This window comes from Branchiostoma belcheri, unplaced genomic scaffold, assembly GCF_001625305.1.
Source record: "Branchiostoma belcheri isolate BF01 breed outbred unplaced genomic scaffold, Haploidv18h27 scaffold148, whole genome shotgun sequence".
In the NCBI taxonomy this organism is placed as follows: Eukaryota; Metazoa; Chordata; class Leptocardii; order Amphioxiformes; family Branchiostomatidae; genus Branchiostoma; species Branchiostoma belcheri.
This window is the reverse complement of record NW_017802913.1, coordinates 23,446-41,489: the sequence shown is the minus strand read 5'-3', so window position 1 is coordinate 41,489 and position 18,044 is coordinate 23,446. Positions and strand designations below refer to the sequence as shown.

The 18,044-nt window shown below is 39.1% G+C and overlaps 1 protein-coding gene across 1 annotated transcript in view; it reads left to right on the top strand.

Moving 5' to 3' along the window:
• The first annotated feature begins 5,983 nt into the window (after positions 1-5,983).
• LOC109465115 (phospholipid scramblase 1-like) overlaps positions 5,984-18,044 on the top strand; it is a 30,702-nt gene continuing 18,641 nt past the window's right edge. The window contains exons 1-3 of the mRNA XM_019762257.1: positions 5,984-6,082; positions 12,733-12,782; positions 16,198-16,410. Of these exons, the coding sequence (XP_019617816.1) occupies positions 12,752-12,782; positions 16,198-16,410 (244 nt within the window). The 5' untranslated portion in view covers positions 5,984-6,082; positions 12,733-12,751. The remainder of the gene's footprint in view (positions 6,083-12,732; positions 12,783-16,197; positions 16,411-18,044) is intronic.

The following is an 18,044-nucleotide window of genomic DNA, read 5'->3' as shown; positions in this document are numbered from 1 at the left end:
TATTTGGTAACGTTTATCCGCACTTTCCTCACTTCACTCAGGTGAAAATGAGTACCTAGCTTCGGTTAGGGACGTCCCTCGGATAGGACGTTAAATAGAGGCCCTGTGTTTGGGCCCACGCACGTTAAAGAATCCACCACATTTATCGAAAAGAGTAGGGGACCTTCCCGGTGTGAGTGGTTCAAAACCTTACAGTCTGGTCTCGGGTTTGACATCTTGAAGAGGTGATAGGACGTTATGTCTGTTATGTCAATCCTTCCACAAATGTGGTAAATCTTCATAAACTAGAGTTCCACGATCTCATACCTTCGCCAAATGATGTTAGCTTTTATGAATAAGAACTTATATACAATGTATTAATCCCCCTGATTATGCAAATAGGATCATCAATTGCATGAATTATATCTGTTGATCATATTCTCCACCAACAGACAGTCTTATTTTAACAAAGAATGCCATTATAGCATTTCCTCATATATTATGCAAATGAGGTCCTTATTTAAATAAGTTATGTTAAATTATGTTCACCTTCACTTAACTTCAAACACCCCAAGTATAAAATTCCAGGCAGTTACCACTATGCAATTATAACATTTTCTCATTAATCATGCAAATTAAGTCTTTATTTGCATAATCGATATCTGCCTGTGTTTCTCTCGTTAATAATAACATATGTTGCAAGCTTGAACTTCCTATCATGAAATGCAGCTGATTAATAGAATTTCCTCATTAATTATGCAAATTACATCCATATTTGCATAATTGTAATATCATTATGTCAAGCATTACTCAAGCTACCTACATACCAAAAATCATGATGATCCATTAATCGGTTCTTGAGTTATCCTCCTTTAAACATTTGTCCTTTAAACCCCCTGCAGTTCTAGAGCAAGCAACTAGGGGGCTCAAACTCATGTCACTTCATCCCCAGCACAAGAGCTATCTGCCATCTAAATTTCGTCACCCTAGCATGTCTGGATCATGAGATATCAAAACCGGAAGTTCTGCTGCAGTACCATGACAAGCCGCCAGGTGGCCCAAAATCTTATCATTTCGAGCACCCACCTACCAAATATCAAGATAATCCATCTAAGCTTTCTCGAGTTATGCTGTTGACAGACACACAGACACACACACGGCCAGGAAAACATAACCTTCGTCAATTCTTGGCGAAGGTAATAAATACAAGAAGTACAAGACAGACCCACCCAGCAACTTTAATACAGGGTTCCTTCCTGCCGGGCAGAATATAACGACTCCATACTGTCCTTTCCAAGGACGATCCGGGACTGGAACTGTTTACCTGCAGAGGCCATCCTCTCTTCCACCTTGGACAGTTTCAGAGCCAATCTCCTGACTCTGTCCTTACCACCTTACTAAACTCAACACGGGACAGACCATAAACACCTCTACAGACCCATTCCCAGTATGCAGTCTCACAAGCGACAAAATCTCCAGTAACTGAAGGCGGTCGCTCACTGAAAGAAGAAGAAGAAGAAGTGGCAACCTGAAATGTCAATGGGCAACACATGCTTTCGCGAAGTAAAAGCGTTTATCATTAATTCTCAGGAATCCACACTCTCAGGACGCGCTCACTGCCTTTTCCGTGATATGGTTCTTCGTATATTTACACGCGACGCCATATTAATTGTAATTGTGAAGCTACCCACTGTGCGCCGAGAGTGTACAAAAATAGCACTTGTTCCGGAGTTGCTACTAAAAAAATACTACCGGGAAACCTTACGCACTGGCCTCCCTATCTTTGCTCACAGTGCCCATACCCATCCGCTTAATATCATGCACAACCATCAACGACTTCTAGAGTTTTCACGTATAAACATAGTACGTAGTGCATTGATGCCTCTCCTTTTATCAGTGTCTACTACTTGTTGCACTTGTGTAAGATCCACTAAACGGTGATGAAGCTCTAACGCTCGCTGTAACCGCATTCAACACCTGCATTTTTTAACGTCACTATTCTAACATCAGGCAAAATGAAAATTACATGTATTACTAAAAACACAAAATCTGTCACATTTGGATACCACGCAACTACCCTTCCCGTATGAGGAATGCACTGAACATGAACCTATTTAGACACGTCTGGGGACAAAGAAGCCTTGTCTTGTAACATAATCTCCTCCAAATGTCAGTCTTGTCTCCACAAAGGAAGCTGTAATAGCATTTCTTCATAAAGTATGTAAATCAGGTCCAAAATTATACATGTATTAATTAATTGATACTAATTTATAAGTTATGTGTAATGATGTCCTCTTTCAATTAACTTCCAGATGCCGGAAGTATGAAATTTGACACAGTTACTACTACAGAATTATAGCATTAATTTGACATTAATTATTCTCATTAATTATGCAAATCAGGTTTTCGTTTACATAATAAACATCTGCCGATGTTCCTCTCGCTCTCAAATACATGTACCACTAGTTTGAATAGTCCCATTAAGAAACGAAGCAGATTTCTAGAGTTTCCTCATTAATTATGCGACTTACATCATGCATAATTGTCATCTAATTATGTTAAGCATGCTACTTACATATAAAAAATCATGACGATCCATCAACCTGTTCTTGAGTTATCCTCCTTCAAAATATTTTAAACAAGCATTCCTGCAGTTCCAGAACAAGTTGCACAAACTCATGCCACATATTCCCAGCCCCTAGAGCTTTCCACATCTCAAAAAATTATGAACCTGATGTCACGAAGTGACAGTTATACATTAAGCACTTACATTGTAGTAGCTATAGTTAGACCCTTCCTTCGAGCGGGGGTTCACTGCCTGTTCGAGCACACCGTGCGCACGTGATCACCACGTGTGTTCGAACAGGTAGCAACGACACCTGTTCGAAGGAAGGGGTTCTAGAAAGGTAACGTTATATGGGGGAGACTTGAAAAGATTAAAGAAACAACAGGACACGTTATCTCTGTCTCCGTGTTTTCTCTACGCCACCGTGACATTTGGTAGTACGGCTGGGGTAGTCCAAGATATAGACCTGACTACGCACCACAGTCCAGCGATGAAGAAGAGGAAGATGATGACTTCCGCCTGAAGCGCCAACCCGAGGTCGTCATGCAACCGTCCGCTGAGGTCGACGACCCCCGTCTCCGACGTCTGCTCAAAGCACGCACCGCGGAAGACGAGAGCAGCGATGAAGAGTTGGACAGGGTTGCCCGACACCAGAGAGTTCTGGAACCAGAGGTTCAGGAGGAGGCAGAGGAAGACGATGAACCGGAGCGTCTGGCGCGGGAAGAGGAGAGCAGCGGGGAGGAGGATTTAGACGAGGAGGAGATCGAGTGCCGCCGTATGCTGACGAGGCTGCGGGCGCGGGAAAGGGCACAGGCCGAGGAGGAGGTGATGGAACTTGTAGAAGAGGCAAAAGAAGAGGAAGAAGAAGAATCTGAGGAAGAGTCGTTAGAATATTCGGACAGTGAAGATGGGACTGGACTCAGACTCAAGCCTGTGGGGGAGGAGCTGAAGCTTTCCTTGGGTCAGATTCAGGCGTATTAAATTAACGTAAATAAGAGGATGATTAACGTAGATAAGTTATTGTTCAACTAAATTGAAGTTTCTTATTGAAAGTCTGGAGTTTGATATTTGTTTTACGTCAGGCTAGCGCTTGGAGGAGGTTGAGAGAGACAGAGAGTTAGTGGAACGAGGAGGCTGAGAGAGAGACAGTGAGATAGAGAATTGCGGTTGTCAATGGTTGTATGTGCTGCCCTAACCCACCACCCCCAGAGGTGTGTCCCGCTGGAGCAGGTTCCTTCAGATGGTCCGACGCGCACAACGTAACGATGCGGTCGTGAGAGCATCTCGCCAGGGTGCCTCTGCCAGGGAATCAACCCAGCAAGCGCCTTCCAGATGGATGAGTTCCTGTTCCGTGCGGTCCTGCGGGAGTGCGCGAGCCAACCACCGAGAGGGTGGGGGAGGACGGACATGGCAACCGGGCCGGGAGAAGCAGAGACTTTATTTGAAGAGACATTGTTACATGGCATAGAAAGCTGGGGGAGATGTCACGAAGTGACAGTTATACATTAAGCACTTACATTGTAGTAGCTATAGTTAGACCCTTCCTTCGAGCGGGGGTTCGCTGCCTGTTCGAGCACACCGTGCGGACGTGATCACCACGTGTGTTCGAACAGGTAGCAACGACATCTGTTCGAAGGAAGGGGTTCTAGAAAGGTAACGTTAATATGAGGGAGACTTGAAAAGATTAAAAAAACAACAGGACACGTTATCTCTGTCTCCGTGTTTTCTCTACGCCACCGTGACAATGACCCTCGTGTAAAATTTTACCTCAAACTTTGAAGATCCACTGCAGTACTGTAGGTACTCACTACGAGGCCCAACTTAAAAATAACCTTCGTTTTTGCTGCCCCTACCGGTACCCGTCCACTAAATATCATTAGCAACCATCCACTGCTTCTCGAGTTATATTGTACAAAAACAAAAACAAAGAAACACAACCCTCTGCAGCAACTGCTTCTCGAGTTATATTGTACAAAAACAAAGAAACACAATCCTCTGCAGCAACGTAGGAACTTGACAGGATAACCATATTCGAACTTTGTTTCCATAACCGCTACTCACCTACCAAATATCATTAAGATCCATTCACAGCTTCTCGAGTTATGCTGAACACATACAATCAACAAATGAACACAAGGCCTGCTGCAGTAGCGTTAGAAATTTTTTAACTTGACCTACATTTCCACAATAGCTACCCACATACCAAATGTAAAAATGATCTATCCATAACTTCTAGGGATATGACGTTGACCTAAATACAGACCCACACCACAGCTCCCAAGCCTAAAATATACCCTTCAGACGAACCCACAACCCACTGCAAAAGTTACCTATAGGGGAGATAATATGTAACTATTATTTGTCAAAAGTGGTGGAAGGCGAAATATATTTAACTCCAACTGCTCCTTTTAACAATCAGGACAGAAAAGAGCTACTCGAAGAAGCCACCAAAACTCACCACAACTTCCAAACGTTTACTGACGAAAAGGATACTACAACCCTGGTAACCTCCCAAAACCCATTAATTGCAAAAAAGTCGCCTTCCACTGCTTCCAAAACAAAAGTCAAACCCAAAAAGTTTAGATTGTATTCCACAGTAATTATTGAATTGTCACACTTATTCCACTTGTCTCCATTGCACTCTCTGCACACCCTGTACTTTGTCTGAAGGTTGCACTTAGCCCTCGGGCATGAATTTGCAAATAACAACAATTGCGTATAAAATATAATACTCATGCAACAACATGTGGATATGATAAGACTTGGCTAAAATCAATAAGGGATTAACGTTGAACACATTATTTGTATCAGGTCTAAAATTGTGTACGCAATAATATGTGAAATATTCAATGGTTTCTAAATAAAACGGACAATCCAATTATTGCGTAAAGGAGGCGGCTAATGATAAAATTCCTGCCCGAGGGTATCTTGCTACGAGAGGGAGAACAGGTGGACAACTCTGCTTTACATATTAGGCCCTCATTCCACTGGGACGGCGCTCTGTCTGCAATAAATGAAATTCATGATGGAAACGAAATGAGGATCTTATTTTCATAATCCTCATTTCGTAAAAATGTATCATTTCGTCAGTCAGTCCTTAACATCATTTGGCGAAGGTATGCAATAGTGGAACTCTTGTTTGAATATGATGTAGGATGTACAAGAATGATAAACACACAGAACGCAAATTAAAGGATTTTCTGTAAATTCTGTTGAGTGATCTGTGAACTCTTTGGTCACCCGTAAAGGTGACATTTAAGGTTTGGTCGCGCATAGAGCGCAGAAAGACTCTACTTGTCTACCACGTTACGTTTTCAAAAAGCTGTCTATTCCATGATTCCACTGGGAAATACAATAACAGAGGGATGAGGAGTTCACTCACCAGAGCGAGGTTGTTTGGTTTCGCTACCATGGTTACTATCACGTGATTTGGTGGGTGGGGTCAGTGACGTCATGACTGCACCTTAATAGAGTACCTACCACACAACAGGTGTTTTGCCAGCTGCAGCTGTAGCCAAGCCTTCCAGCTGGTGTAAGGTACTTTACCTAAGGTGTGGGTTTTAACTATAAGTGCGTGTGTATGTGTGTAATGTATACCAGTTATAGTCTGTCCTTGGCGGCGACCGATTATTTAGTTACTTCCTTGAATGTCATCACGTTGTTGTTCACGAGTCATGCCAGACCTATTTGGCTGTTCCAACACAACTGTGGAGGAGGGGGGGGGGGTCGACAAGGTTGCATTGGAAAGGGTGCGAGGTTTTACAAGGAACTAGGGGCGATTGGAGCAAATCTGGATAGGGTAGTACCCTATCTAGATTTGCGCACCGTAGGATTAAAAGTTGGTTTTGACCTCTTCCCCCACCCTCCACAGGTTTTTAACAGCCAATTCTCAATAGAACAAGGTGTTTTCTTTATTCAGTTAAACAACTTGATTATATTTGGTGTATACAGACATCATGTCATTAGTTATATCTTATAATATGACTTACATAACTTGTTTATTGTTGATTGTCAGTGTATCCATAGTATGTATATATTATTTGACTGCCATGTAGTGGTGCTTTACTGTAAGACCACAGGAAGAATAGCAAATAAATACATGTAACGTTAACAACTCAAACACAAACACCATTAGAGAATTGTTCTGCCAGGTCAGCTAATCCACAAACTCAGGGTACTCTACCACTCTATTTTAAATACAAACAGTTGATTTCTGTTGCATTCTGGGACCTTAATTTTCCTTGAACACATTTGAGTCACTTTCCCCCCTTGACCTTTCCGAGGACCTGCATGGGGGTTCTCAACAATGCTCTACGCAAAATTTTAATTACGCTTTACAATAAAATTCAAGTGGCTTCAATGCAGAATTAAAACGGTGAATACGCTCTACTCAAAATGCACCAATTACGCTCTACGTAGATTTAAAATGGTCAATTATGCTCTACGGAAAAGGCCATGAGGGCCCCCCTTTTTAGAAGGGTGGGCATTCTTTTTGAATCTCCTTGCTCAGTGGCACCACTAATGACCAGTCCAGTCATGATAGAAAACGTGCTAGCTGCCTGACCATTGAATTATTTGGAGATATTTAAGGGACTGACCAGTAACTTAAGGAACTTAAGAAAGGGTCAGGATATGACTTAGGATTAGCCTGGAGTCCAGCCTTGTTACCTCCATGAAAAATGGAGGTATTGTAGATTACATGCATTACATGTATGAAAGTACTAGTATGTAAAATACTGTAATTGCAGAATTTCCTCTTTAATTATGCAAATTAGGCCACACCAATTCAATTGATTGGTTCTTGGATTTTGTTCAGAAAAATATGAAGCGACAGGGCGAAAATACAGTGTATAAAAATAAAAACAGCATCCTATTATAGCCCAAAATGCTACAATATGAGCCATGATAGCCATGAAGTCAACACAATAATATTAGGTTGGGTTAATATTTAAACAATGAATTTTGAACTTTTAATCAAAACACTACATGGATAGATGGAAAAACTGTACCCCCTAGGAAGAAAAGGACTTTTCTCAACTGTTGGGGGCAAAATATGAGCATATTTGATTTGATTCAGAACCAGAATCTTTTTCTTTTTTTTTTTTTTTTGCAAATCAGAGAAAAATAAAGAGGCGAATCCAAGGACAAAGAAATTGAATTGGTGTGGTCTTAATTTGCATTTGATTATGTACATCTCTTTATAAGCTACCTACATACCAAAAATGATGAAAATATGTATTTAAATTTTCCTATACAACCTCAACTCCCCACTCTATTAGCTTTGGTTGAAGATTTAAATGATTTTTCCTCTGTCTCTGGTTTAAAACCAAACTACGATAAATGTAAAATTTTGCGATTTGGATCTTTGAGAAATACTCCTTTTAAACTCCCATGTTCACTCCTACTTCAATGGACAGATGGACCAGTACAGATGCTGGGTGTTAATATGTCAGATACATGTAATACAGAAGACCAATTAAAAAATTGTTTAATTAGACCCTTCAACCCTGGAGAGGTCAGCCTTTGACACTATACAGCAAAGTACTAGTAACTCTTATTAACACTCTTGTTGTTTATCAATTCACATTGCAAATCTTTTTCTGGCCCTACCATCTCCTGATGATGATTTGTTTAGAAAATATCAGGAAATGATCTTCAGATTTATTTGGAATGGTTGCCTGAGAAAATAAAGCGTATTACATTGTATAATAGTTATGGACAGGGAGGTGTTAAGTTGATACACTTACAGACCTTTGATCGGACCCGGAAAGCCTCATGGATCCCCAGACCACACTTGTATATGATAATAGTTTTTGTAATAAGATGTTAAGAGAGGCAAATCTACTTGAAATTTTTTTAGAAATGGTGTTTTTCCTTTTATACAAACAGACAGTAACCATATAACCAGCACCCTTGCTCTTTTTAAGCCTCCCCTTAGCCTTTTCTTCAAAGACGTATTACTAATGAAATGCTTTCAGGTTAAGCCACCAGTATCAGGATATACAGTCACAACTGATCTGTTGCAATTCAAACATACTGATTCAAGATAAACCTGTAATGTGGGAAAGACCTACACATGTATCTCACAAGGCATTATGTTCATCAATGACCTTGTTGATGGTGATGGACGATTTTTAACATATGAAACATTACACAGTAGATATGGTGAAATGTTTAGTAGATTAGAATTTAGTAGATTAGAATACAATCAAATACTTTCTGCTACACCAGATACATGGAATAAAATACTCCAATCATAGGTCCCAATACAAGAATTGGTATGAACAGCTAACAAGAGAAAAACTAAACATTGTTTTGATACATTTAATGTAGTTATTTGGGACCTGGAACAAAAGAGTACAGTTCTCAGCAATGTCTTATTAGTCAAAATATTCATTTTTTAAACAAAGGTGCAAACACCTGATGTTAAAGCATTTTATAGCTTATTTGAAATCATATTATAAAACAGAACAAATTATAGCCTCCAGAAAGAACAAACAAGAAAACAAGAGTTCTGAGATCTCATACCTCCATGAAATATGGGCTTGATATGTAAATGTAAATTTCTTCTTTAATTACGCAAATGACCTCTTCATTAACATAATATATGTATCATGATGTTAACTTTTGATTAACAGATGTCCCAAGTATGACATTCCCATCATTCACCATTAAGAAATCATAGAATTTTCGCATTGATTATGCAAGTTAGGTCATCATTTGCATAATTAGTATCTGTTGATGCTCCATCTGCCACAGGTTACATACATTACATGTATGAAAGTGCTATAAGGTCTCGGACCGGAGTTTTTTTCACGATTTTGGATCCGGCGGACACCCTCAGACCGAAGGGCTATAACTGCGCCAAAAAAAGTATGCCGGGAAATCTCATTACATCAGTCAACGGAGGTTTTCAGCCGGCTTCCGATACAATTTTGGTTATTGTCCGTCGACTCTATAATTTGGGTAGAAACTGTAGTTAAACGTAAATTTTGGATACGAAAAATGTAGTTTTTTTGCAGTTTTTTCAACGGACCTGCTTGGAAAAAACGAATTTTCCCAGGCTAATGGCTTATATGCTGAAATAGCTTACTACTTTATGTTTCTGAAAAACAGAAAAAAGATATAGGTTGTTGCGATAAGTTTTTCGCAAAATCCGGTGACGCGAACCCCTAGAAATTCCACATAAAACGCAGCTATTTGGGTCATCAGGCGACAAACCGCATCACCCTTGCTCGCGGACTAATACCAAAAACGCTTCGCTGGCTGTCCAACTTCACCGCGCCGAAAAACACTACAATCCCAAAGCTTTTTGATCAATTCAAAACCTAGTTGAAAATCTACAGCGATCGCCGAGCTATGGGGAGCCAAACCTAGCGTGACAACCTCGCAGCTCCGGCGATTTACTGCGCACTATTTGGAACCCTGGTCAGAATTAAACTCCGACCCGGAACCATAACGTAAAACACTGTAATTATAGAATTTCCTCATTAATTATGCAAATAAAGTCCTCATTTGCATAATTTGCATTTACTTATGTACATCTCTCTCTCAGCAAAAATGATGAAAATACGTTGTTCCTATCTGGACTTATTGGCTTTCAAAGATTTTGCCCGAAGGTCCCCTGTAGTTCCAGAACAAGCTGCTAGGGGGACCAAACCCACACCACTTATTCCTGACAGGAAAATCTATCTGTCACCAAAAATTCAAGACCATAGCATGTTCAGGACAAAAGATACAAAAAAGTTCTGCTGCAGTACCAAGATTTGACCTTGACCTTCGTCTTCCTAAGACTTACCAGCATACCAAATATCATCACAATCCATAAAGGTGTTATGAAGTTATGCTGACTACAAATGTGCGGAAACACAAACACACACACACAGACAGTCAGACACACACACACACAGACAGACGCGTCGAAAACAATACCTCCATTTTTCATGGAGGTAAAAACAATATATTTCATCCATACCCTGTTTTTTTAACTATAAACAATGCTACTTAATTGATTGTTGACCAAAATGTGCTCCTATGACCAACAAGAGTTCTGAGATCTCATACCTCCATTAAATATGGGCTTGCTTTGCCATACTTCATTTCAACATGTCCTCATTAATTATGCAAATACCTTTACATTAACATAATATATGCATATATGCATATATGGTGCTAACCTTTAAGTAACTTATATACACATGTCACGAGGTATAAAATTCCCATCATTCACCAATAAGGAGTCTGAATTTTCACATTAATAATGCAAATTAGGTCGTCATTTACATTATTGGCATCTGTTGATGTTCCGCCTTCCACAGATTAAATAGATTACATGTATAAAAGAACTACTATAAGGAACACTGTGATTATAGAATTTCCTCATTAATTATGCAAATTAAGTCCTCATTTGCATAATTTTATTTAATTATGTACAACTCTCTCTCTCAGCTACCTACACACCCAAAATGATGAAAATACATTGTTCCTATCTGGACTTACTGGCTTGAAAAGTTTTTTACCAGAAACTAATCTGCAGTTCCAAAACAAGCTCCTAGGGGGACCAAACCCACACCACTTATCCCTGACAGGAAAATCTATCTGTCACCAAAAAGTCAAGACCATAGCATGTTCAGGACAAACGATACAAAAATATATATCTATATATCATACTGGGCAAGGCCCCAAACTGGGGCATCACGCCCAGGGTCTTGACAATTGCGGCCAGTGGGGTGAGGTGCTCCGTTCAAGGAAAAAAAAATCAAACAAGAAAGTGCTATGGTGTACAATAAACAGTGCTATGTACATGGCCGCAAAATTTCATTTTGTTATGGAATGTACCAAATATGATGTTATACGTAACAAGCTATTTACATTTCTCGAATCAAGTACAATAGATTTCAAGAGTCTCGATATTAGAGACAGATTTGAATATATCTTTACATGTAAAGGTCCCCACAACGCAAAAATAGGTAGATATATGAAGGAATGCTTTGTTATTAGAAAAAATTCCGAAACTTGATTGTTACACTTAATCAAAGACTTCTGCTATTATTACCTCCATGAAAAATGGAGGTATTGTTTTTGGTGTGTCTGTCTGTGTGTGTGTCTGTCTGTCTGTGTGTGTTTCCGCAACTTTGTGGTCATCATTACTTCAGAACGCCTTTATGGATTGTGATGATATTTGGTATGTTGGTAAGTCTTAGGAAGACGAAGGTCAAGGTCAAATATGGGCCTCTTGGTGGATGACCTTGGTACTGCAGCAGAACTTTTGTCCTGAACATGCTATGGTCTTGACTTTTTGGTGACAGATAGCTTTTCCTGTCAGAAATAAGTGGTGTGGGTTTAATCCCCCTACCAGCTTGTTCTGGAACTGCAGGGGACTTTCGGGCGAAATCTTTAAAAGCCAATAAGTCCAGATAGGAACAACATATTTTTATCATTTTTGGTAAGTAGGTAGCTGAGAGAGAGATGTACACGATTAAATGCAAATTATGCAAATGAGGACTTAATTTGCATAATTAATGAGGAAATTCTATGATTACATTATAGTACTTTCATGTAATATATGTAATCTATGGCAGATATAACGTCAACAGACACCGATTATGCAAACGATGACCTAATTTGCATAATTATTGCGAAAATCATATGATTTCTTAATGGGGAATGATGGCAATTATGTACCTTGTGACATATGTAGGTTACTTAAATGTTAACAACACGATGCATATATTATGTTAATATAGAGGCAATTTGCATAATTAATGAGGAAGTTTAAATGAGGATGTTTAAGTGAAATATTGCGAAAGGATAGGAGTTTGACACGGAAAATATTGTAAGTTGAGTTTAGAACACCATAAATTAAACTACATTATATCAATTGCCACCTTATTTCCATATTCAATGAAACAAAACATTTACATAAACTCTACATATTTCATAAAGGTATGAAATCTCCAAATTCTTGTTCCTTATTATTTGAATAATTATGATGTAGACTTCTGCTATTATCCCTTATTATTTGAATAATTATGATTTAGATTTGTTAGGTTTATTTGACATTAGGTCTTGTTCAACACATTTTATTGTTTGCTACTCTCTTTATGTAGTTTGCCATACATTGTACCATGTGCAATTGTCGTGCAATAAAGTTCTTCTTCTCTCTTCTTCTTATATCTTTCTTGTAGAACACTACCGGCATTAAGAATGGCATTCCAACCAGTCACTAGCCAGCCAGGTAAGAAAACAGGTAACACCGAGCAGATTATTATTGGAATGAGCAGAGCACTTTGGAGTAATGCCTCTGACTATTTACAGCTTAGAGGTACATATCCAATATTTTGTCACAAACTTCTCTGTCACATAGCGGATCATAATGACCCCCAGTGGGGGGTCTTCACGCTTCGTTAAAAATTGAAAAATCTCAAGATTCATTCTAAAGATCTCAATAATTTAGACGAAATCTTGAGATCTTATAAGACAATCTTGAGATTGTTCATGACAATCTCCAGATCTTTCAGAAAATCTTGAGATGAAAACAAAAGGTCTCAAGATCTTTCCAAATGTTTTCAAAGTATCTTGAGATTTTTCCAAAGCATCTCGAGATGCTTTAAAAAATATCAAGATTGTTTAAAAGATCTCACGTTTTTTCAAGATTGCTTTAAAAATCTTGATATTTCTTAAAGCATCTCGAGATGCTATGGAAAAATCTCAAGATACTTTGAAAACATTTGGAAAGATCTTGAGACCTTTTCTTTTCATCTTAAGATTTTCTGAAAGATCTGGAGATTTTCATTAAAAATCTCAATATTGTCTCATAAGATCTCAAGATTTCGTCTAAAATATTGAGATTTTTCAATTTTTAACGAAGCGTGAAGACCCCCTGGGGGTCATTATGATCCGCTATGTAACAGAGAAGTTTTTGACAAAATATTGGATATGTACCTCTAAGCTGTAAATGGTCAGAGGCATTAGTCCAAAGTGCTCTGCTCATTCCAATAATAATCTGCTCGCTGTTAGGTGTACTTGTTTTGGGGCCACTGTAGTTTTGCTTTAAAATATCATCCCTCATAATTCTAATCTCCTAGACTTGTAATGAGTGAATCTGCATGACTTTTGGGTAAATGCAACCCATCACTTAATGTTCTGTACCTCTACCATCATATCAATGTGAAATCGAGGGGATTCCTTCCTCAGCTAACCGACATCTTGCACACGCAGTCGCCCATGGTCATATCATTATTTAGCCAAATGAATAGAAATTTTGAGCACTTTGTATCCTAGAAACATCTGCCTCAATAGCATTTCTTTTTTGGTATATTAGGCCACACCAATTTAATTTGTTGCTTCTCAGATTTTTTCAGAAAAAAATCTGAAGCGACTGGGAAAACAAAAACAAACAAAAAAACAGGCCAAGCCACCCCATGATAGTTACGATGATTGTTAGGATATGAGCCATGAAGTCAACATACCAGGCTGGTTTATGATTAAACAATAGATATTGAACTTTTAATGAAACAAAGTTGTATTGTCACATTGAAAACTTCAATATATACTTCAGAATATGCCAAAAAGCAGTTACTCAAGCAACTGGATATGATTTTGGAAACGTCAGACGTTTCAGCTAGTATCCACAGTAGCTTTCGTCAGTTCATTACTTCAGAATATGGTTCGCTCATCACATATCATTAGGACAATGTAGGATACTAGCAGCAGTAGTAGTTCATCAAACCAAGGAATTTCTAGAATAACTCAAGGGCATATCAAACCCACTGGCAAAAATTTGTTTTTGGTTCCAGCTCAAGTTCTGCAAAGCTTTCAACCCCTAGAATTTCAACACCTTAAATTCTGACAACATCACAAATGGTGCCACTTTCCTATTTCTCCCACCAGTATTACTAGTATTTTCTTACTTCTTAAAGCCTACATTCAGGTTCTGCTCAAAACTTCTGCGTTCTGCTAACTCTGGCCGCCATATTCATTTGTATGCAAAATTCTATTGGTTTCTGTAAGTCACATGACCAACTGGTAAGAGAGACACCTATCAATATCGTCTCTTGATAAAACTGCAGTTTTTAGTTTTTTTGTGATTTATTTTTTGGCAACTACTCTGGGGCGTAGCCTGCGGGTAAAATTGAATTTTTAATTTTTTTTCCATTCAGCAAAATCTGATAGTGGCGATTCCGAGAACCAACAAATTAAATTGGTGTGGCCTAACGATAGTTAGTTACTTTTGTATCTGTTAACTGTTTCCTTTCATCTTGTTTTGTTGTGACCCATACTTTAAGCCAAGTGTGGCAAACATGTGCAATAAATTCATTCATTTATTATTTGATAGTAGTCATGATCAGTAGCCAAAAATAAAGTTGTTGATACGTGCAAAAAAACAAAACACAAAAGCTCCGAGTTGCAGTGACGTAGGAACATACCTTAATGCTCATTTTCGAATTTGACAATTTGACATTGAATTTGACATTTGACAATCCTACCAACCTACAAAAACAAAAACGACCCATCCATAGCATCTTGAGTTATATCCTGCTCACAAACAAATTTAACAGATACAAAAGGTCAGCTGCAGTGACATAGTAGCCTGCCGCAGGCCATGGCAAATTTTCTAACTTGGCCTTGGTTTTTATTAACCCTTAGTAGTAACCCACCCACTAAATTTCATTGGGATCCATTTAATGCATCGTAATCTATTTTGCTCACAAACAGACAAACAAGTGATTGAAGTGACATACAAGAATTGTACAGCCCATAAGGCTGTAGGTGCCCATACTTAGGCCCATTTTTTAACTTAATGACATTGGTTTTGACTTAACCCTGCCCACCTGCTAACTTTCATTACGATCAATTCACAGAATTTTGAGTTATCCTGCTCACAAAAAAAACACAACAAACACAAAAGGTCCACTGCAGTGATGTAGTGACCCACCCCCCTTTTTGAACCTGGCATATGTCTCCCCAACAGTACCCTGGGAGCCATCCTCGTTGAGCGTCACGGAGAGTTAGCCTTGGTTAGCCCGTCCCCGACAGACGCCCTCCCCGCCCTACGCTGTGCACCACATGCGGAAACCCTCTAGGCCACGCGCTGATAGTGATTACGCAAACCCTAACTCTCCGCGACGCCCAACGAGGATGGCTCCAACAGCAACTTGCCTAGTACCTGAAAAACCATGAACATCCAATGGCATCCATTATTGCTTCAAGAGTTAATATGCTGCCTATTATCCACAGTCACCCCACCATAGCCAAACCAAAAATATTACCTTGGCAAGGGTATTATAATATTTTTAAAATGTAATATATAGGGTCGATAAGATCCAACAAATACAGTGTAACATTGTTAAGTAAATGCGGACCAGACCTGCCTCCAGAACCTGTTGTGTCTCAAACTACAATATTCAGTTTGCTTGTGGGGTGAAGGGTAAAATTTGAGTTCTGATTTACTCATTAAAATTGATTCTGAAAATGTATGAAACAATGTTGCAAAGGGTTTGGAATTCGCATTGACAACATTATGGCCTTCCTAGCTGTGGACCTGCCCAAAAATGAATGTTGGGAGGGTTTTGCTAGGGTTGGTTGTACTTACTATGATTTTCTTTCAGCATAGTCCCTCTACATCTGAAATCTTCATACTTGTATTACAGGCTATCCTTCTCAACAGGGATACCCTCCTCAACAGGGATATCCTCCTCAACAGGGATATCCTCCTCAACAGGGATATCCTCCTCCTCAACAGGGATATCCTCCTCCTCAACAGGGATACCCCCCTCCTCAACAGGGATATCCTCCTCCTCAACAGGGATTCTCCCCACCACAGCAGGGATATCCCCCTCCTCAACAGGGATACCCTCCCCAAGGTTGTAAAACATTTGCCATTATCATCTTGAATGTGTATACCATTAAGTTAACATTGATTCTCTTTTGTCAGAAGAGTAGTAATAATAATGTATTTGATTTGGCTCTGGTATGGGTCCATGTGTAGGTCAATGCCATGACTTGATTACTTGTCTGCGGATTTTTTTTTAATCATTATTGGTGTGGTTAGCTGTTCAATTTCAAAAATGGTCCATCCAGCTTTTCCCAATCAAATTACCCATACCCCCCGTGGTGCGGCATAGTTCCTAGAATAGTTGCTCCAACTTTGAGAGATGGTACACCTGATGACGCCTTTCCAAGTGCACTGACTTTGCGTAGGTGAAGAGCCATCTTGTGTTACAATTTTTCACATCGTTCATAACCTCCTGTAGCTGCTTTCAATTGGCTTTCCTCGTGAGGGCAGTCACCTGATTTCTTTGCCCACGGAAATCAGACCAGGCTTCAGTGGAATTTTCCCTTCTGGCCCTGGAGTGAAGACGATGCTTCCTGCGGATTGCAGCTCTAACTTGTTTGTTTCCATAGATCCATGGCTTTGCTGTTCTGTGGATGGAGATCAACTTGTGTGGTATGTGCTGCTTACATATAGTCATGAACAAAATTTGTCATACCAGGAGTACGTCGTCCATAGCATAAGTGAAATTTGTATCCCAATTAAGGGGCATGTTTTATGTCTTCACAAAGAGCTTCAAGATTAATGCTTTTTTATAGAGCCATACTACGTTACCTTCTTCCATGGGGGCGAGTTTCTTTGAGATTTAATACTGTTAGTAACAGTTGTCAAATGATCTGAGTGTCCAAGAGGAGGAAGGATAGAGTACAAATTTTACAATGCGATACTCAAGTGGAGCCCAATGTCTATGTAGAGTTCCAGTTTGGTGGTGCATATAGCAGGTTGTGAAGTTACTATCAAGTCCAACAGGTTGGCCCCTCATGTTGGTTCATGGAGTATTTGCTCCAAGCTGTGGTTCAGGAAGATGCTCTCCAGACGACGTCCAGGGTTGTCTGATGCATGACTTGGTATTTAGCCAGTCATTATTTTTCGAATTAAAGTCTCCCAGAAGTAACTTGATAGTTTGTGTGTTGCTTGTTGCTGAGTTAAATCTGGGGTTGGTTGATACTGAGTGATTCCAGTCATTAGAGTGTCTATCATAAGTTACGCAACAGGTGAGTACAAACATAGTGTCATTATTGTTATGCAAAACAGGCCTCTCAGTAATACCTATCGTTTTTCCTGCCATTTTCACTTCTTTTGTTTAAAAATTGGTCTAAAAGTGCCAATTCTGATTTGATATATATACACAAGTCAATCCCCATGTTTTTCACATGATGAGGAGGAAGGATAGAGTACAATTTTACAATGTGATACTTAAGTGGAGCCCAATGTCTTGTTCTTAAAGCTAGTTTGTCTATTAGTATTATAATAGTAATTAACTGTCAGTGGTATTACTCTACCATGCTTCAAGTATTCAGAGGCACATAACGTGCATAATAGGCAAAGTATGAAAGGTCTGAATAAAATGACATATATATGTATAAATATTATATATATAAATATATATATATATATATATATATATATATATATATATATATATATATATAGTATATATAGTGT